This window comes from Brachyhypopomus gauderio, unplaced genomic scaffold (assembly GCF_052324685.1).
Source record: "Brachyhypopomus gauderio isolate BG-103 unplaced genomic scaffold, BGAUD_0.2 sc305, whole genome shotgun sequence".
Taxonomy (NCBI): Eukaryota; Metazoa; Chordata; class Actinopteri; order Gymnotiformes; family Hypopomidae; genus Brachyhypopomus; species Brachyhypopomus gauderio.
In genome coordinates, this window is record NW_027507126.1 from 87,518 (window position 1) to 109,660 (window position 22,143).

The 22,143-nt window shown below is 47.6% G+C and overlaps 2 protein-coding genes across 3 annotated transcripts; one reads left to right on the forward strand and one right to left on the reverse strand.

The window, feature by feature from the left end:
• The first annotated feature begins 53 nt into the window (after positions 1 to 53).
• LOC143504588 (uncharacterized) lies at positions 54 to 6,619 on the forward strand. 2 transcript variants are annotated; one of them, XM_076995969.1, is made up of 8 exons: positions 54 to 385; positions 472 to 757; positions 846 to 968; positions 1,816 to 2,073; positions 3,039 to 3,130; positions 3,774 to 4,018; positions 4,838 to 5,007; positions 5,812 to 6,619. In XM_076995969.1, the coding sequence occupies exons 1-8, from the start codon at positions 116 to 118 to the stop codon at positions 5,991 to 5,993; spliced, it is 1,626 nt and encodes a 541-aa protein (XP_076852084.1). In that variant the 5' UTR covers positions 54 to 115; the 3' UTR covers positions 5,994 to 6,619. The 2 variants fall into 2 exon arrangements, with proteins under 2 accessions (XP_076852084.1, XP_076852085.1); XM_076995970.1 differs by having other exon boundaries at positions 59 to 385; positions 3,837 to 4,018.
• Positions 6,569 to 19,299, reverse strand: LOC143504596 (centrosomal protein of 85 kDa-like; the record flags this gene model as incomplete). Its single annotated transcript, XM_076995976.1, has 10 exons — positions 6,569 to 9,118; positions 10,757 to 10,979; positions 12,571 to 12,678; positions 14,649 to 14,699; positions 15,222 to 15,339; positions 15,907 to 16,061; positions 16,828 to 16,989; positions 17,612 to 17,854; positions 17,960 to 18,077; positions 19,187 to 19,299. Coding segments are annotated over 10 exons (1,455 nt in total), but the record flags the coding sequence as incomplete, so codon positions are not given.
• Between the last annotated feature and the right edge of the window lie 2,844 nt (positions 19,300 to 22,143).

Sequence of the window (22,143 nt, forward strand, 5' to 3'; positions counted from 1 at the left end):
ATTGACAATGAAGACAATTGGATCAGTACCCACCCCCGACCTCTAAACTGGTACATCCCTCACCTTTAAACCTTTAGTCCATACTGGTTTCAGGTGGCAGTGGTTACTGGCAGGTATGGCACACTGCACCTCGACCTGGGAGTGCGAGTTACTGGACCAGTTCTCTAGACTACATGGTGCAGAGGACCAGGACACAAATACAGGCCAACAAACTGGGTCTCTAGCAGACAGTGACGGTACCACCGGTCTGTTGCATTTGAGCGACGAGGTCCTTATCATTATTTTAAGGCAACTAGATCCGGTATCTCTGCTGAGGCTCGGAAGCACCTGTAGTTTACTGTTCCGAGTTTGTTCCTGTAACTCATTATGGGTTCGACACTTCCAGGTAGGTGTTTTTGCCACGACGGAAAGTCTCGGCACTTTCGCCTCCGAATCGTTTGGAAAAAAAAAACACCTGAAATGTGTTGACAGGATTCGTTTGGGGTCGGCCTACCACACGCTACAGTCAGAACCATCGTCGCTGCCAAAACCGCCTTCCGTTTAGTTTTTATGTGGCGAGCTCTCTTCAGAAACGTCCACTGTAACCGGTCCCTTCAGGCCAAGTTGTTCGCAGAAGTACCGTTTCCGCCTCACAGGTACTGGACCCAGTGGCTGGTGCTGGAGGAGTGCGTGCCGCTGCCCTCGGTCCGCCTCCCGTGCGGTGAGGTGGAGAACCTGTGGGGTATACCGAGAGACCTCTTCAGAGAGAAACTTCACGGTAGTCTCGTCACCTTCGAGCCCAATTCATACGAGACGACCAGATACGTTTCTAAGACGTGTGTTTCCCTCCATTACATTTGTTTTAGAGGAATTGGAAGAAGGCGAAGTCCTCATGTTTGAATGGAGGGAGCTGTATAATTTGGCCCTGGGTCACCACGGTGGTGTGGCCGAAGTCTTTCAGCATGTTCTCAATCAGCACCGCTGCAACGGTAAGAAATCATCTCACTGGTGGGTTTTGAACATATTAAAACAGGAATTGAAGAGGACTTGTTCGTGTATTTTTCATTCTGGAATGAATTGCATTATTTCATTTTTATAAAACTATTCCACTGGCCTTTAGGGGAAATACTGTGTATCTGATCAATATTGAGACCTATTGCATAGATTGACTTGTATTTTCTGACAAATGCAGCACGTTGTTTGCTTTAATGGAATTTAATTCACTAGTAATTGTTACTAAGTGAAAGAATTTGAGACTTTAGTACGCGTGGTACCTTTTTGGTGTTTCAGTGTAGGTCTTTTCTCTCTCTGTGAAAGATGTCAAACTTGCTTCACAAATCTCTTCACACCCAATGTGCCACTTGCCATTTTTTTGCCTGCTAAAAGCGTTTTCTTTCAGCTCATTGTTCTCCGAGACATTTTGCATATCTTCAGCCCTTTTTGGCTTTCTAAAAAAGCAGTGTAGACCTTTTTAAAGAAAAATACGGTCATCTGATTCATTTTGCACAGCAGAGTCACTTTTAAAGTGCTGGAATGGACCGTTTCTTTGAAAGTTTGGAGTGCCGTTGCATGGTTTTAGGGCTCCTGTTGTCTGGAGTATTTATGACTCATTTTCTTCCCACTGCAATTGCTGTGTTCTGTTGGAAAAGTCAGACACGAGTCTGGTTCTGTAGGTAATAACTTTGAACTTTCTTAGGAACCACAGCGGTAATTGACCTCAACAGTCTCTGTGTTTGTCAGTTATATGTGTATTACATTTTAAAAGTTATTCCCATTTAGAAAAATAAATTTAGAATCAGATTTAGATTTCCATCGTTTTGTCTGCCTCGTCCTCAGACCATTCTGAACTGGAGTCCATGTACCACCAGTACATCCAGTGCAGATTCCAGTGGCTCTTCACGTACTGGCTCTTCCGCCAGCCAGCCCCGTTTAGCCGGCAGCTGCGTGCCATCTACCTGCAGTGGAGGAAACACAGCAAGAAGAAGGTGGCGAAGTGGGGGGGCACCCTGTGCGACGTGAGGTATCTGGCCTCCCTGCACTACGTCACCAGTGACTACTGGAGGGGCAAGTTGGCCCAGGGAGATGAGAACGTGGGTGAGTCGGGCATTGAGGCGAGAGTTGCGTAATAAGTGGCCCTTTCTTGCTGAACTCACTGCGGTTCTGAGTGTGTGACCCAAAGTTTAAAAGCACCTTTTAAAGCAACTGTGCTTTTGAAGGAATGTTTCATGTAGCGTCTGGGTGCTCTTGGGTACAGTGGTCGGTGTGTGAAACCTGAGCTTTGACATGTCTCCTTCTCAGGCATTCAGAGGCCTCTGCATTCAGAGATGCACATAAATGTTGGTCTGAATTAAGGTTCATTGGGTTTGGAGACCTTTTTAAGTTACCTTGGTGTTTTCGTGATCTGTAGCAAAACTAATCTGATGAAACTTGCTCACACTTCTTTGCTGTGTAATTTAAGTCTCTTATCTGAAAGAACGTTACCTGTAAATGAAGGTGGTTAAACTGTTAATTACATCTCGTGTTCAATCCTGCTGTGGATTATAATTTTACATCTAGAAAACGTAGTCCTGAATTCTAGACGAGCAGCCCAACAACGTGGCTGAAACCATGCCTTCACTGTTCTAGCTGCCGTCTTGTTGATCTCTCAAACAGCCATTAATTCTCTCCAGTGTGCGTACACATCAGCTGGTAGGAAAAGTCACTCCCAGATCAGCTCCCATCACTCCAATTCTATTTCCATTACTCTGGCTACGTGTTCTGCTTCACATTCAGTCTTAACGCACCAGCCTATTCAGCAGAGACCCTGCTGTCTTGGGCAGGTCAACGCAGATCCTCTGATGTAGGTCTTGAGCACGATGGCCCCCAATCTGTGGATCACGTTACCACAATCTCTTCAACACTGTCCGTCACTTTCCTCCTTTGAAACTCATTCCCAACCCTAACCCTTCTGTCCATTTTAAAGGGATGTGTATATAATATAGTTTCTGTGAAGTGATCTTGGGTCTATGCGAGGCACTATGTATTTCAATGTTATGTCTGGGTTAATGATTTTCCTACAGGGATTCACACAGTTGTGAACTACTTCTCCATGTGCAAGTCACTAGTGGCCTGGATCTTGGGGCGTGACTGGGGCCGACTGAAGAGAAGGAAGGTACAGTACAGACTCTTAACTCAAGATAATTTAGTGAAGCGTCTGCTGTACTTCACAAAATGCAAAGCTTAAACTACAACAGACGTGACTGAAGGTTTTGACGATCCTTGCGTATTGGGGAACGTGTGCTTCAAGAACTAGATCTGAAACGCTACTTGCATTTTCAAAATGGTCAATTATTCTTCCCGTTTCTCCTAACATGGGTCCTGTCCCAATGCATCAGGTCTTTACGTATTCCGGTGGTGAACGTCTCTCACTTCACTGGCCAGTGCCAATGACTCTGCAGGTTGTGGCTTGAGCAGACAACAGACGGCTCCCCGTCCCATCTGATAACTATAAATGGATTACAGATATATTTGTGTGTCCTATTCAATTACACGGCATGTGTGAACATGCACCTTTTTTTTCCCCCACACCCCTCTTCCTTGGCAGAAATGGAGACTAGGCTAATGTGATGCGGTCCATTTTGGTACTTTTGGTTTTTAACATGATGGGGATTTTGAAAAGTGATTGTAGTTCATTATTTGGGCCCAACGTTTATATTTTTGTCCACTTGCAACACTCCTTGTCATACATTAGTTTTGAAAGATTGTTTTGCTGATTTTTAGCGAGTTGTAATTTGGGTACATTCCACTTGTTGCAGAGAGAGAGAAGTCCTTTCCGCGTTTGTGGCTGGGCGAAGCCTTCAGCGCGGCATATTTTGCAGGTCTATGGGGACACGTTGGAAGGCGTGTACCTGCTTCTGAAGCGGGAGATGGAGGAGACTCTGGTGGGGCACGAGAGGTTCTGGCAGGTGGCCAAAATCCAGATGAGCCGCGTGTGCATGCTGGAGCAGACGGCCGGCAACTATGTGGGCTGGAAGATGATCGAGATGCTGCCCTACTACAAGTAGGTGGTGATGCAGCAGGCGTCTTCTACGCGGTTGAAGAACGAGGGGATGGATTCTAAAAACAATGGAAGGAACTGCTTTTGTAAAGTAGGACTATTAAATGCCAGGCAATGAGTCCCCATAAAGAAAACACTTCTACATCGGCAGATAATGAGGAGAGAGGGAAGCTTTAATGAGGAATGAAGGTCATTTTGATGGGTTCCAGGGAATTTTAGAAGCACAAGTGACTTTAACCCATTCATTGATCACTAGTAAGAATAGACACGTGGCTATTTGAACTTTTAGTTACATTTTTTTTTTATGTAACCGCACAAATGCTGTGTTTGCACCTGCCTATTTGTGCGCACGTGCATGTAAATTGGGTGGTCTGAAGCATTTATTTCCATGGTGGAAAATATGGCCTCCTGTGATTTCATTGAATGGGGGGATAGCTTATCCCCTGGCATTGAAAAATTGGTCTTGCCAAAGCGATTTATTATCAGTCAGCCTTTTATGTTTTTAAAGCTCAGAGCTGCTTATTAAAGTAGTTACCTGCTCCCAAATCGACAAGATGCATATAATGACAAAATTGCATTTTACTGCTTCTGTTTTGATTTTCTAAATAAACCTAAAAATATTCTGCCTCCGTTCCCGTGAGCATTGTTGACAGTTTTTATGGTTTTTGCGAAGTAACCGGGATTCTTTTCAACTGTATTTTGTGGGAGGTCGGTTAGCAGTAATACCAGGCAATCCACTCCAAGAAACTGCAGTAATCTGCGTTTGACCCATTGGTGTTATAAAGCGAGACGTTTTCTAAATGGACCTTTCCGGTGTTTTAGGCTCTACTTGGTGTCTGGCAACTCTGTGTACCTGGAACACGTGCAAGGCTTCCTCAACAGGAAGAGGCTGATCCATGATTGGGTGTACCTGGAGGAGAACATCTGGATTAGAGAGCTCCTTCCAGACAACCTCTATTCACTACTGGAATTCGACACAAAGATCCTCCAAGGTGACCCCCCCCCATGTTTTATACGTGACCATGCCAAACATGGGACATCAGATCTGATAAAACATTTTCTCTGAATTATGTGCACACGTGTGCTTGCGCTTGCTGACTATATTAGATGACCGGTGAGGGACCCACTTCTCATACAGGGTTACCACAAAGCAGGTGTGGCTCACGCAGACATGTTAGCGGGATGTTAGCTCCGCACCGATGGCTCTGTGCTCGTCTACTAGTCCTTGCTTGCCTTGGCTGGTTTCCTGTTGGTTTGGCTCATGGGAGGATCTCCTAGAACGATGGCTTGGCTTTGTGGTGTTACCTGATGTTAATTCAGACTTGAGTGGCGATGTTTGCTGCTGAGCCTGGGAGGAATTCCACTGATGTTGATGAACCCCGCTGGGAGCGAGGGAGGGGGTCTGGCAACGCTCGCCCTCGCCTGTGCGAACACCATTCATCACTCGCCAGGCTCTGACAAGGCGTCAGTAAAATCTTAATCAGGATTTATGATGTGCTGCTGCACGCATCTCTGACCCGTTGCCATGACGGTCATCTTATCAGATGGTTGCGGTCTCCCGGGCGATTTGTCATGTTTATCATCAGCTTGTTCAAGTCCTCCACACTGGAGGGTCATTTTATCATTTTAGGTCATTGTCAAATGGCCGGTGTTCTTGCAAGGGCACGAAAGCTCCCTCCCATGACCCTCCCTGACTGGTCACTTGCACCGCCAATGACTTTGGCGGGATGCATGCCTTCAGGAATGTGATTGGTCGCTCGTGCCTTTAACCCCACCCTCCTGTATTTCTGTTGCAGGAACCCTACACGGCGACACCCTCCGTGCCCAGCTCGGCCGCCTCCTCTGGCTCTATCTGCACTCTGGGCAGCAGGTCTATCAGGAGGCTGTGAAGGGGCTGGTTCAGCAGGTCTGTCATGTCCAGCTGGGCTACCTCGCTAGCAGGGCCCTCGCACCAGGCCGCCAGACCTACCTGCTGTAAACGCTTCAGCTGTTGTGAGGGGAGGGCTTCTAGTTTTAACTTTTTAGGGGACCCAGAGTCCATTCTTTTATGTTTTATTCTCAATTTTTAAATCTAGATTTTAAGACTTGGAATATGAGGGGCTGTAGATGAATTTTAATGGGTTGAATTTGATGGAGTGGTCTGAATGAGATTTTTTTTTTTAATGAAGCTGGTACTGTCGTGTGCAACCTGGATGAGTCCCTTTCCAATTTAATTATACTGTGGATTTTTTCCCCCCTCCAAATTTCATGAAATAGGGAGGAGATCCGTCAGGTGCAAGTTGCCATTGTAAAGAATTTGTGGTATCCAATAGATCATGAGTTGCTCACAGGAGAAACCAGATATATAAAACCTTTTTTTAAACAACCTAAGATCTGTGATCCTAAGGCTATTAAAGTCCCATCTAAGCTCAAACCAGTGTTTGTGTTCACTTCTTCATGAGGGAACATTTGGTGTTGCAGAAGTAGTCAGCAGTTAACAGCAGAGTTCCAAGAGAATGAGAATCTATAGTCATGTCTTTTATAATGGCGGCACCCAAAAAGTAAAACCAGAAATATAGAAAAATATTTTATTTTTCTCTGTACAAACAAAGCATACTTTTTTTTTCTTTTTTTTACAAAATGGAAAAATAGTCAATACTTCTGAAAACGGTACATAAATAGAGCTTTGGCATATGTAAATTCTAGCTGAAAACTAAAATCCAAAATTCCATTCAAACCAGTGAGTGTCGATCCCGTACAGTAAAGCCAGCCAGTGGCCTTCGGCCCGCAGTGCGCTCCGTGGTGGCCATGACAACCCTGCGCTGCCCGCTACTCTGAACTGAAGACCACGTATGTCTCGCGGTGCGTCCACGGGTCACGGTGCATCCTGCTGTCGTACCAGCTATGAAGAGGTACTCCTCCTCCGATTCAGATTTCCAATTGCCTGAGCCTGAGAAATGTGCTGTTTGTGTCTATGGCTTGACTAACCTTTTTGCCACTGAGTACAACTATATATGTATTTTTTTTTGTGTTTTAGCAGGTGAAAACATCTGTTGGGTAAATACCCAAGTCATGCCAACAGCAGATAAACCCTGACATAGATACACACAGGGTGTTTGAACGTCAACTCTGCTGCATAGATTTGTAAAGGCACGGTGAAGACTATGTCTGCCCAACTCTATAGTGGATGCTGGTACATGAGGTTGCATAGCAGGGTCTACATCAAACCAGGGTCCTGAAACCTCACCTGGTCCTGCGCAGGTTCCATCAGGACATATTAAAGAGCCTCACACAGACATGCACTCTGGCAAAGAGGTCATGGTTCACGCCCCAGTTCCCATGCAAAACTCAAAACAATCAGCAGTAATATTGCTAGCTAGATATGTTAGCGGAATAAATATTTTGATAACCCCCCCCCCCCCCAGCCATTCGTTGTCCAGCTAATGTTTGTGCATAGGTTGTCATGGCCGGATCTCTGCGCTTGTATGTTAGAGAGTTAGAACGTATCCTATGTTTGGGCCAACAGTAAAAAGTTCCAATGGCTGAGAGCACGTTGCTCTCAACGCTAAAATCCCTTCTGAAATGAAAAAGCAAAGCAGTTCCACTTTAATGGTGGAGTCTTAACACTGTCTACTTAAAATACCTGAGAAAAACATTTTGCATTGATGTCATTTTTTTTGTACGTTACGCCTATTAATATTAAATTTTCTGCTTTGCATAAAATACTATGTGCATTTTCCCCATGTCAGCAGCTCGGAGGTGGAAGAAGGGGGATAAAAAGTAATAAATATCGAACTCTTAAGAACACCAATGTTCATCTTTGGCTCTAGATGAGAAACACTTTCCAGATCAAAACTGTGACTGCTTAACAGTTCCTGACCGTTTTCACTATATCTGGAATCGCTGAGATTGGGCCGCAGAAGTATGTTCCGATTCCCATTAGGAATAACGTCTAGAAGATCTCCTGATGCGATTTCTGTGGCGGTTGTCAAATTCAACATGTCCCTTGCCAACTACAATGGCCTTTTTTTTTCCATCACGCAAAATCTTCCTTTTAGCGAGCCTGAACTGTTTGTCTAGAGAGTCCTACTGAAATTAAAAGTGTGTAGCGCACATGTCCATGCGCAGAACATGTGCGCTTATGCACGGCCGTGCAGATATGCGCGCACGTACTCGGCCAATCACAGGAGAGGCGTAACATAATGGAAAACAAGGTGCCGAAGATGCCCTCAGAACCCCCCGGGCGTTTGGCGGAGGGGTCCGCTTTGGGGTCGACCTGCGACCTGCAGCGGCGGACGGAGGAGACGAGGGACCTTCGGGTCAAACTGAGGATCTGCGACGCCTTGGAGAGGTACCGCAGGAAGGTGTCGACCAGGACCATCGTCACAAGGCACTTGAAGCAGCACTGACCGTTTCACACGCCCTACGCCGCTGGTTTGTGCTGGGGTCCCAGGGGCCAGAAGAGTCCACATGAATATTGTCTGCTGTAGTTCCTGCTGCACTGTGGAGATTCAGATCCCACCGTGACAAGTTAGCAGCTAACCAACTTTGCGCTTAACGTAATGACGAGCAGGTTATTCCATAGTTCCATTAAATATAGAACATAAAAAAATCAAACATCCCTTCCAAAAAAAAAAAACAACAACAAATAAATGAAATGAAGCCAAAAAGTTCATGATCTCATAGAATATCCTGAAAAATCAGAACTGGAGATGAACACTGGAACAGAGCTACAAACGGCCTTATATACTGAATTCACATCTTGGTCCAACATTCAGTAGTCAGCAAGAGCCCTGCTTTTGTAGCACAACTACAACCCACTTTTTTTGCTCCCGTCCATTGGCAAGAGTGTGGCTGATCTGTGCACTTCAGACCTCTCCGTCTGCTAACGGAAGCCCTGCGGATATCTGCAGGTGGGGGGTGGGGAGGTGCAGGTCTCAGGCCTGCCTCTAGGGGGCAGTCACTGCGTCACACAGTTTTCTCCCATGTCCTGTGCGTAGCGGTCCGAGATGGCGGTACGCAGGTCATCGATATCCTTCCTCAGCTGACACACCTCCACCAGCTTGGCGCGTAGGCCGTCTCCCTCCGCCGGCTTCTCGCTCTCTTCCCCGGAGCAGCTCATTGCTGGAACGGCAAGAGGTCAAAGGTCACGAACTGAACCACGACATGGGAAATGCTCGACCGAGGTCCCAAACAACTAGGCGGATAACTATTTGGCACCGATCTCCAAAGCAATATTTCTATATCGTATACGCACACTGATTACAACGGAAGTCTCCGACTCTGCAGCTCCAGCCAAGATGGTCGGCACATTTTGAGATTAGGAGCTGAAGACGAACGGTTTACACTGGACTGCAAGATGCTACAGTTTCTGCTTTTAGTAATTAATAGAAGAGATCAATAGACCTTCTGTTACTGCTGTCAGAACGAGACAGCACTCAGCTCCTATAGCATTTGAGCTCACCTCGGTTCCTTTGTTCACAACAACATAGCAAAGCTTTCATTTGAAATGAAGAGATTAGCTGCCTTCTTTCTATTTGCAGCGGACTAACTGACAGCTGGCCTCACCAATCACACTGCCAGGGGGACTGGGGCGGGGCGGGGCGGGGCGGGGTTTCAGAGACAATGTCCAAGGGAAATGGCAGGATATGTAGCTAATGTTTACACTAAGCTGTGGTCCACTAAAACTCCAATTGGATAAGGAATTGTAAATGAAATATAACTGACAGGGCATACTGCTGTTTAAAATGTTATTTACGTAATAAATGTGCCACTACATTTGTATTGTCGTCACACTGCACTACCTTCTAACGTTGTTAATGTTTCCTGCTCATTCAGGTTTACAAGGTTTATGGAGCAGATAGCAGACTACCTTTAGAGATTATACCCTCAGCTGTGTGTGTGTGTGTGTGTGTGTGTGTGTGTGTGTGTGTCTCGCTCTCTCTGTGCTTGTTTGATCTTGAAAAGCAATGGCTCAGAGGGTTCGACACAGCACGAGTCCAGAGAGGAGGAGAGATGTGAATGCATTCAGTGAGACTGGACAGTCCGGACAAACCATCTCAGAGCAGTGAGACAGGACACAGTCCAGACAAATCATCTCAGAGCAGTGAGACAGGACACAGTCCAGACAAATCATCTCAGAGCAGTGAGACAGGACACAGTCCAGACAAATCATCTCAGAGCAGTGAGACAGCACACACAGTCCAGACAAACCCCAACATCACGCTGTGCTTCGTCTCATAAAATACACCCAGTCAAAGCAGCAATCGCTCCACACAGCTCAGTTCAGATCTTTTACATGCAAAGTCGGTGCACTGTGGCTCAATCTGCAAAGGTAACAGACAGTCTTCAGAAGCCACGTACCTTTTTCTTTAAAGACGAAGGGCACTAATTGTTCTCTGACCCTAAAGCCATTACACACAAGTGAATAGTGGCTCTGTATGCAACCTTCAGTCTTACATGAATAGCTACTGGGATTCAAGTCCATGTCACTGCACTGGAATGGACAACTGTTTGCGACAGTGCCATCTAGAGTCTGTGAATATAACAGCAGTGGGGTATGTACTGTCCTTAAATTACTTACATAGCATGTTAGAAATGCAAAGATTTAGAGGGTGTTTTCATTTAAATACTTAAGTGCTGTGTGCTCTAGGCAATAAGTGATGTGGTGTGTGAGCGTGAGATAACGATGTGGAGGCGGAGCAGGGCTGGGGTGGGGGCGGGGCTTCAGCACTTAGTATGGGCCATTGTCTGCACACTCACATCTGATGCCCAGCAGCAGTGCCAGGTTGGGCTCTTTGCCCTGGGCCCGCTGGGTCAGGACGCTGCACAGAGCCTTCAGGTCCAGCAGGCACAGGGACATCTCCTTCAGTAGAGGCCCCGCCTCCTTTAGTGGAGGCCCTGCCCCCTTCGTAAGAGGCCCCGCCTCCTGCAGCTCGGCGCTCGACAGCGACCACAAAGCAGCGTCCTCTGCTGGTCTCTGGTTCTGCATGCAAAGTGCGCACACACACACACGGTTAAAAGAAGTTCACCCCAAATAACATTTTTAAATAACATCGTATATATTCAAATAAATAACATTTTAAATATGCCTATGTATGCTAATATCAATGTTTTATATTTTATATACACTTTAAGGACATCACACACACACATATACATACACACACACACACACACACACACACACACACACACACACACACAGCTAGATAGATGTTTTTATTTAGAGTGGTCCTGTTCTGATTCAGTCCATTATTTTCATGGTTTACAGACTAGTATAAAAAACAGGAAATTGCATCAGTGCAACACACTGTCTGGTTGCATTTGTTTTAGTTACTGTTGCTAGTTAGCTCTTCTGGCAATCAGCAACATGAGTGGCATTGCTTGTTATGGAAATATTTCTATGAATGTCTTTGGCTTGGCAACTTGGCGAATGCCACTTCCTCTGAGGACACAAATGGGTCTTTCCTTTCAAGGAAGTGCAACGGCAGAAAAAACAACCCTAAACATTAGCATTATGAGAAACATTTCTATCACTGTCAACCATAGTGACTGTGTGTGTGAGTGTGTGTGTGTGTGTGTGTGTGTGTGTGTGTGTGTGTGTACACAGCGTATGTTTTTTGTCACTGAATGGAGTTCAGTGGAGATGGAGAGGAGTGTGTTAATTAGATATCATATCATGGAACAAACCCTTAGAAGGGGTCAGTAAGGCGGCTGTAAAGCCCCTGCTGTAGTTCGTTGGTTAGTTACAGAGTTGAACGAGGCATCTTGGATGTCTGTGGGTCTCAGGCTGGAGGCTGAAGTCTCCTCGCACTATTTCCAGACGAGCTGTCAAGCCCCTTTAGGTGGGAGGCTGGTAAGGGCACCCACGTAGGCTCGTAGTTGCAGCTCCACAGACCACAGCGCTGGCTGTCAGGACGGGGCTGGTGCTCACACACATTTGGGCGCCTTGTTTATTTGCAGTTGTTATAACTATATAACCTAGGGAGTTTTTCCTTGCCACTGTCGCCTTTGGCTTGCTCACTGGGGGCTAGGACTCGGCACTTGTAAAGCTGCTTTGTGACAACAACTGTTGTAAAAAGCGCTATATAAATAAAATTTGATTGATTGATTGATTGATTATAAGCAGTTTGGAGAACATGGTGATGGTGGTATTTCTGAACTGCGAGCATCGTCCATTAGGGTTATTTCTGGGCGATGAAACAGCGGGAAATTCTGGAGAACTACACAAACCCAGACTGTGGCAGAACCACATGACAAATGTGTGTGTTTGTGTGTAAATGTGTTCACGTTAACACATATGCAAGTGTGTGAAGTGTGTGTGCACACTGTTATACTGATGTGGGTGACTAGCATTCCAACATTCCTGCCTTGCCTTGCCGTGCACATTCAAACGAGAGTTGGACAACTTGTTTCCAATTTCAAGGAGCTTTTTGAGGAAATCACCAGACTTGTTTAGCTAGGAGTTGTGCATTCCAAAAGCATCTGATGTGTGTCTGTGTGTGTGTGTGTGTGTGTGTTGGGGGGGGGGACTCCAGCTCTCTGCAGACCAGAGCACTGATGGACCTCCATACCTGGCAGAGGCTCTTGGAGTGGGTCTCCAGTTCCTTCTCTGTGTCTACGAGCTGTTTGCGGAGTTCTTGTGAGAGTGCCTTCTCCTTCTGTAGCTTCTTCTCAAGTGCCTGAGGGGGGGCAGAGAGAGAGGGAAGGGGAGGGGGGCAGAGATGGAGGGGGGGGGGGGGGGGGTGTGATGACACAGCGTTCATTTCACAGTGAGCGCACTCAGTCTCCTCGTTCACATTGGCACAGCGTGCTCACACTGATTACAGCCATTCATCATAAGACGCTGCTCAGTACCCATCATTCAGTATCTCCACACCCAGCCCAACACTTCCCCACACCCACATCAATACCCACACCCAGCCCAACACTTCCCCCCACCCACATCAATACCTACACCCAGCCCAACACTTCCCCACACCCACATCAATACCCACACCCAGCCCAACACTTCCCCCCACCCACATCAATACCCACACCCAGCCCAACACTTCCCCACACCCACATCAATACCTACACCCAGTCCAACACTTCCCTACACCCACATCAATACCCACACCCAGCCCAACACTTCCCTACACCCACATCAATACCTACACCCAGCCCAACACTTCCCCCCACCCACATCAATACCTACACCCAGCCCAACACTTCCCCACACCCACATCAATACCCACACCCAGCCCAACACTTCCCCCCACCCACATCAATACCTACACCCAGCCCAACACTTCCCTACACCCACATCAATACCTACACCCAGCCCAACACTTCCCCACACCCACATCAATACCTACACCCAGCCCAACACGTCCCCCCACCCACATCAATACCTACACCCAGCCCAACACTTCCCCACACCCACATCAATACCCACACCCAGCCCAACACTTCCCCCCACCCACATCAATACCCACACCCAGCCCAACACTTCCCCCCACCCACATCAATACCCACACCCAGCCCAACACTTCCCCCCACCCACATCAATACCTACACCCAGCCCAACACTTCCCTACACCCACATCAATACCTACACCCAGCCCAACACTTCCCCACACCCACATCAATACCTACACCCAGCCCAACACGTCCCCCCACCCACATCAATACCTACACCCAGCCCAACACATCCCTCCACCCACATCAATACTCACACCCAGCCCAACACTTCCCTACACCACATCAATACCTACACCCAGCCCAACACTTCCCTACACCCAGCCCAACACTTCCCTACACCCACATCAATACCCACACCCAGCCCAACACTTCCCTCCACCCACATCAATACTCACACCCAGCCCAACACTTCCCTACACCCACATTAATACCTACACCCAGCCCAACACTTCCCTACACCCACATCAATACCTACACCCAGCCCAACACTTCCCTACACCCACATCAATACTCACACCCAGCCCAACACTTCCCTCCACCCACATCAATACTCACACCCAGCCCAACACTTCCCCACACCCACATCAATACCCACACCCAGCCCAACACTTCCCTCCACCCACATCAATACTCACACCCAGCGCAACACTTCCCCCACCCACATCAATACTCACACCCAGCCCAACACTTCCCTACACCCACATCAATACCTACACCCAGTCCAACACTTCCCTACACCCACATCAATACCTACACCCAGTCCAACACTTCCCCACACCCACGTCAATATCCACACCCAGCCCAACACTTCCCTCCACCCACATCAATACCCACACCCAGCCCAACACTTCCCCACACCCACATCAATACCCACACCCAGCCCAACACTTCCCTACACCCACATCAATACCCACACCCAGCCCAACACTTCCCCACACCCACATCAATACCCACACCCAGCCCAACACACAACGCTACAGGGTTGGCCAAACTGCAAATTTCAAACAAACATTCAAACACCTTTATTTAAGTGTGTGGAGAAGTGGAATAAGCAGGCTAACATTATCAGAAAACAACACACCCACACATCAAGCTGTTATAAACATATTTAATAACCTGACAATCTGGTCATAATGACCTTCATCAAAACAAAGAAAGCTATGAAGAGACTGATCACTGATGACCTTACCATCAGCTCCTGGGAGAGGGAGTCAATCTTCTGCTTCTGGGTGTCAATCAGCTGAAAGCAAAGTGAACCACATATGTACTTTTAAACATAAAGAACTAGAAGGCACACACAGGCTGGCAGGGGTGTGTGTGGGTGTCAGAGGGGCTCTTAACATGCGCCAAACACTGCGCTCTGCCACCAAAGAGCACTCGAAAGCACTGGACTAAAAACAGCCACACTGACACGCCACACATCTGGACAGTAAACCAGTGAGCAGTACTGTCGATGTTCTCCAATGTTCTTGCTTCACCAGCACCCCAAAAAAACAATCATGAGTTTAAATATGCTGATTATTAACAAACATTTTAGTTTTTGTAACATTTTTAATGAATAGTGCCTATATTTTACTATATTTTTGTAAAGTACAATCTATGTTCATATTGTGTGAAAAGTACGTGGTATTTCTGTACTTCCTATTTCTTTTCTAAGTATTCTAACTGGCAAACATGAGAGAAAGTATGGGAAGAGTGTGCTGGGGCGGACGGCAGCTCGGAGGGGTCAGAGGGGTGGGCGGGGTCAGAGGGGTGTGGCTACCGTGTGGCTTTGAGCCTGCTCCTCCTGCAGCCGTGCGTTCTCTCTCTCCAGGAGCTTCAGGTCCAGCATAGGCAGCCGCACACCGTCCTCCAGACACTTCTCCACCTTCTCCTGCAAACTGAGAGAGGGAGAGATGGAGAGGGGGCAGAGAGGGGGAGGAGAGAGAGAGAGAGAGAGAGAGAGAGGTGTGTGACCCAAAGGGACCTTGCTGGGGACGTGCATGGCATCACCTAAGCAGTGTACAGACCACTGTGCATTAAGCAGTTTTTATTACCAGTGAAAGCAGCTAAAATAGTCTCTGGATAATATAATGTGCTGTGTAAACTAATGGTTTAAAGCAGTATTTCTCCAATGTGTGGTGGTGGTGTGCTGCTCCGCTGACTGAGTGGTTTGGACAGAGACTGCTGGAGGCTCAGATCTGCCCCGCGTTCTGCATGTGCTTAAAAAGGGAGAAGAACAACTGACACATGTGGATATACCCAGACCCAGAACGCCCGGTCCCACACCCACCCACACCCAAACCCCCACCTACACCCACCCACACCACCCCCACACACCCCCACCCACCCACACCACAACCACCCACACCCCCACCCACACCCCCCCCCCCACCCACACCCACCCACACTCCCACCCCCCCCCCCCCCCCCCCCCACCCACTCACACCCCCACCCACCCACACCACCTCTGCACTGCTGCCACCAGCTCCGTCTCTCTCTGGGCCTGCCTCTCGATGATGGCGTCCTTCTCCTGCAGCTGGGTCCGGCTCTCCTTCAAGCTCTGCTCCAGCTGAGCCACCGTGTCCTGCAGAACCTGAGACTTCCCCTGGACCTCCTGCAGCTGATACACACACGCACGCACGCATACGCACACAAACACACATTCACGCACACAGATGGGAAAAACATAAAAATCTCAATATTCCTCACATTGAAAAATAAAAGCACAGCCCCATATTTTTGTACAATTTACACTGCCTAAACCTACACTAAACACAGGAAACGCAATATACTGTTTCAGAACAATTCTAAATCCTGCCTCCAAAGGCATTTACATAATTGGCTTTTACTGACCCCTGCTGGCCACATGTTATCGCTCACAATATAAACGTCAACTCTGGACATATCTTTGGCCGGTTCAACTTAGTTGACACTGTTTAGCATTACGCTGTGCTTGGTGTTTACGCTGCTTTAACCTCAGAGCATCAACACATCTCTCTGCTTACTGTGATGTAAGACTGTCACGCTTTGTTTTGACGTCGCTAAAATTAATCCTCTGTGGGGGTGGCTACCGTGTGGATTTAATCCAGTGTGAAGGAGCGTCTCCTTAAGAAAGTGCTCTGTCACATTAGTGGCTGGTTACTGACACATTAGTGCAGACCCCGGGGGGCCACGGCACTCCTGCACAGGTTTAGTGCTCAAACGTGTCTGCTATGCTGTCCACTGAACTCACGACCCCCTGGATTTAGAACTTCATCCTGGAGGTTCGACCCCGGGGAGAGAGAGATCGAACCCGGGGAGGACCCGACTCCTGCCTGGTGTCAGGTCTGATCCTAGACGAGAAGGGAGAGGAGGCGGGGCCGGCCGGTTGGGCGGGGCATGTCTACCTGCTGGGCCTGTGTGTGCACCTCATCCAGCGAGGGCAGGTCTGCTAGGTACTTCTCCAGAGTCTCGATGCGCTGCTGCTTTTCCTGGGCCTGCTCCTGCTCTCTCTGGACCTTCTTCTTCAGACTGCTGATGTAGCGGTCACGCGTCTTCATCTGGGTGACACACACCACACACACACACACACACACACACACACACACACACACACACACACACACACACACACACGCACACACACACAAGCCATTTTGGGAATTAAACACATTGTGTTTAGGAAGTCCACTGTTCTGGTTACAGTTTGGTGGCAGTATTATATTCATAAACCCCTGCGTAAGCACATTTCAAGGACCTCCTTTACAAATCAGGGAAAATATACCACCAGCTCCTTACATAATCTTATACGGACACTTTTCATCTTAAAGAGGCGTTTGGACATGCTCTATTTTAGTTCTCTCTCTCTCTCCCTCTCTCTCTCTCTCTCTCCTCTCTCTCTCTCTCTCTCTCTCTCTCCCTCTCTCTCTCTCTCTCTCTCCCCCTCTCTCTCTCTCTCTCTCTCTCTCTCTCTCCCTCGCTCTCTCTCTCTCTCTCTCTCTCTCTCTCTCTCTCTCTCTCTCTCTCTCACACACACATTCTGCTTTTGTAACGTGAGGCTGTCAGAAGTATACACTAATGTTGAAAGAACTTCCCTAAGGTCACATAAACTAAGCAGGACTATGGGCTACAATGCGATACACGTGCATTTCTCCAAGAAACATGATGTTCTATTTGAACCAACGCCTAAACCTCAATCTTGAAGAGTTGAAGAAGGTGCAGAGAGAGCTGGAGTCTACCTTCCTCCAGTTTCTTGATGTCCTCTGTGTATTTCTGCGTGTTCTGTTTGAGGAACTCATTGAGGTGAAGGACCTCCAGCTCGGCCGTGGCCAGTCGCCGGCCCAACTCGCCACCCTCACAGCACAGCGGGCTCCCGCGCTCAGGGGGCGGAGCCTGCGGGCCGTGACCCGACGAAGGGCCGTCCAATAGGGACTCCTGGACAGCCCGGGTAAGGGAGATTAAGTCAATGTAGATTTTTTTCAAGTTGTGCACTTCTTCCTTATAAGGAGCTTTGTTTTTTTGGTCTACAGTGAAATGTACCTGGGATTTAAGCAGGTAGGGATCTTCACAGCGCCCCCTCTGGTTCTGGAGGACCTGCTGCGCCCTCAGCTCGTTCTCCCTAATCCTGGCATGGAGCTGCAGGATCTGCTGCTTTTGTCTGAAAGGACAGAAGGAATATCGTTATTATACCACGTTTTTACACCACCATAGATATTAGCTGCCAAGACAAATGAACCAACTGCGTAATGGGATGGAATCAACATCTTCCAAACGTACAGTGTGTTCTCAGTGGCACTGAGGTGTAAATACGGTGCACACACTAACATGTTCTTCTGACTGAGGCCCTCTAGGTGCAGGCAACACTGATGAGGCAGGGAGGAACGGTGTGGGATTAAAGAAAAGGTGCCACATTTGTTATTGCACCGTGCTTGTAGCGTACGGGCATTTTCTGCCTCTCAGCTCAATATGAGAGAAGATGTGGTTAAACAAGGGAGGGTCTTATGTCTGGAATACTAAATATGTTCACAGTGCCACCTTGTGGAATTTCATAAAATTTCAGTAGAGGAAAAAATGTAAAAAATCCAAATCAAAAATAAAATAAATACATAAATAACCACATATAACCAGCTTAAAATGGACATTGGTAGATTGTCAGTTAAAAAGTCTGATGAAGTTCTGTGCCAGTCTGTTAATAGTGTATGTGTGTGTGTGTGTGTGTGTGTGTGTGTGTGTGTGTGTGTAGGATTAACAGTGCTCGTCTGCTTTGAGGTGGCAAGGCACATTCAGGCACAGCTGCCCAAGGTCACCGCTGCAATCAGCAGGGTGTGTTCGTGAGCGGGCTCAGCGTCACGTCAACACGTCACGTCAACATGCTCTCTCACACGGGCCGGGCCCAGAGCCGCTGACGATCCAGCCCGGCCGTCACATTATCGCGGATCTTTTTCGGGGTAATGAGATTCAGGAAACTCACAGACTGAAAAAGTGAGATTAAATACGCAGCTACATACGTCTGCCTCTACGCTCTGGTATCACCGATATACGTTAACAAACTCGGTTCACTACATTTAACGGCCTTGTTGGGTGCAGCAAGGGGCTACAAGACGGCTACCCAGCTGCGCAAGGCAACAGACAGTATATAGACAACAACTATTAACATACAAGTTGTTTCCAATAAACAGTCTCCTATGGTGAGTGTATGGTGTTGATGAACAGGCGATTTCTCCTTGAACAGAGATCTCTTGTCTGCTCATCCTGGTCATCACTCACCTGTCTATCTCCAGCTCGCGCTGCCTCAGAAGACCCTCCTTTATCTTCACCAGGGTGTTGACAGGGACGCCTCCTCCAGCCAGGATCTGCTCAGACAGAAGCAGCACGGTGAGTGGTCACACCAGCAGCTCACGCGGCCCATTCCACAAACACACCCTGACCAGAACCCACAGTGTCCCACAACTACGAGCAGGACTTCAAACGAAATGATCAACAAATGAATGAATTACCGAATGCATAAATAAGCAAGATACCAATCAAATTGTAGTTCAAATCTTTTTCCAATATATATTCTGTAAACAGTAGCTGGTTAAATCATCGATATATTCGCATGTAATAAAAGCTGGATAACATATTACAAAGTCTAGATGCCACACACAGCAGGCAGTAACAGAAACACAATGTATGGCCATATTCCAGCTAGGCCTACACCTTCAGCCCAGTCCCCAGGTGCCTGGAAAGCTGTGGGTGGGGGAGGTGGTGCCGTGCTGGACAGCTGGCCACCCGGACCTCCGCACAGAGGTCACGCACGCGGGCCACATGCCTCTGTCTGCCCAGGTTAAACAACAGACCCTCCAGTGGAACATAACAATGTCCATCACACACGCATACTGACTCTGAGGGCAAGCAGACAAGGCCTTTCCTCTATTTCTGCAGTGAGTTTGAGAGGCTACTGTGCTTTAATGGGAAGACATGGGGTGTTCGGTCCACTCAGAGACATGGCTGCATTCCTCGCACTCCAAAGCACCGAGCCACCCTGCTAATACTGGCCCGTGGACATGCCTGTGTGACCACAGCCTGCAGTTTCACAGCTCTCTCCACACATAATTAGATATTTCAAATGACCCATCCTGCCACCCAGATCATTCAGTCGTCAGGATAAAGCTGGAGCCATCGATGCCTTGGGGGGGGGGGGGGGGGGGGGGGGGGGGGGCTGTCACAGACTCCTCGACATGGTAGGAGAACAAAACACGCAAACAAACAATAATACAACCTGCTGTGTCAGCAAGCTAAATTCACAAGCCAAGCTGTCTTCAGCACTGAAATCAAACAAGACCCCAGGGAGGGGTTCTACGAGCCTGTCAGGACTGGTGTGGCGGGGATGCCCAGACTGGCCCCGACATCAGAACCAGGATGGTAGACCGCTGGTCTCAAAAGTGACCACAAGTGCTTTTGTGTGGTTTCGTCCACGTCTACTGGGAAGACTGGTGTGACGGTCACTGAGGAGAAGCACGTGTGAGATCCGCTCCAGCCTTACAGAGGCAGGCTTCAGACATCACCCTCCACATGGGAGTAGAGCTAGGGGGTCGACCTGCCCGTGAGGGTGTCAGAAATAACCAAGGGCCAAGGACAAAGAGGCCCCTGTGCTTAACATACCTGTCCCCCTGAAACATAACCACAGATGGGTCCAGGAGAAAAGTCGTGTATTTTGGCAACTGCAGTGGCTTTTTGCGGCGAGGATCCACGATGTTGACCTTGTTTCTCCTCAAGATTGTGTGTGTGTGTGTGTCCTTATCATGATGATGCAGATATGTGGGTTTAGATTTAGGGTCCTTCAAAAATAAAAAGTCTTGCATTTATGGCAGAATCTATTGCCAGCCACTATGTGGCTTTATTAAAAAAAGCATTAGTTATATGGGCAAAACGAGAAGTAATACCTTGTTTTAATAGGTATGAAGAAATAATAAATAATATTGAAATTTTTCAAATAAATAATGAAGAAATGAAATAAAATTCCAAAAGCAATCAGCTATGCGTGACCTACTCAATACCAATTAATGTTTTACTGACAAAGCATATCGCTTTACAAACTTAACATTAGAAGAGTTGTGTATAAATACATTGTTTTATAATTGTGTAACTTCATACTTTTTTACCAGCATTAACAAATCCACTGCTTTAAACTCAAAGTTGAATATAAATACGGTAAATTACTTTTTTCACTGTAAGTTAATGTTTATATTAAAGCAACAGTGTCTAAGATGTAGTGGAATCTAGCAGTGAGATTGCAGATTGCAACCATTAAATACCATTCCACCCACCCCCCCTGCTATCCAAACATGTACTAGAACCTACACTGGCTGACAGGTGACAAGGTAACTTATAATTTACCCAATATAATATCATCTACAACCGCATTGAGTAGTCATAATATATCAAGTGATGAGGTTATTTAAGAAAGATGTTTATTAACATTTGCATTTAGTTGTTTAATCTGTGAACCTATATATTAAACTTTATTTTTAAGCAAATGGTATTTGTTCTGTATTGTGGTAGCATTTTATTGCTCACAGTAGCTAAGCTGGTTCACATGCTAATACAAGGTAACGGTTTGCAAAGCTGGTTTATTGTAGGCATTTAGTGTGACTTCAAGTGCTAACAGGATATATTTTCTTCTCCTTCTGCAGTGGAGCGGACGGTTGGGACAGATGCGTCTGCTGGGGACACGTGTTGGCTCAGGTGGAAGACACAGCCGTCAGACCCCTGCCTGCTACACCAAGCTGCTACCACTGTAAGCCACTAGATCAGCGTCCTCTACGGTGGGATGGAGCAGGTGTATCCTGCTAAACCTGCCTTAGTCAACAGCCCTGCGCTATTATTCAAAGACAGTGGAAAATCTGAAAAACTGCAAGATGTGTGTCCAGGGAGGAGGGTGTGCAAATCTCTGGCCATTGCAGAACACGCACAGGAATCGGGGATCAAAGTGCGGTCTTTGCCGGAACCCATGGGGCCCGCACCCTGGCACCATGACCGTGGCGCCAGCCCGCTGACAAACGGCCCCCCCGTGGAGCTGGAAGCCGACCGCAGCTGCAGTCGCTGGTTCACGACTGTCTGAGTGTCTCTCCGCAGATGCCAACAGCCGAGAGCAGCAGCAGCTGCTGGAGAGACCCGGACCCTCGGTTACAGCCGGGGCAGCTTGAGCAACGTGGAGGGGCGGGGCCTTCCAGTCAAAGGGG

Bases quoted from the DNA above. Each gene is read 5' to 3' on its own strand.
- LOC143504588 (XM_076995969.1), top strand. From the start codon at position 116: ATGGCACACTGCACCTCGACCTGGGAGTGCGAGTTACTGGACCAGTTC. The intron at 969-1,815 runs GTAAGAAATCAT...CCTCGTCCTCAG, and splicing joins CAATCAGCACCGCTGCAACG to ACCATTCTGAACTGGAGTCC. The intron at 4,019-4,837 runs GTAGGTGGTGAT...CCGGTGTTTTAG, and splicing joins GAGATGCTGCCCTACTACAA to GCTCTACTTGGTGTCTGGCA.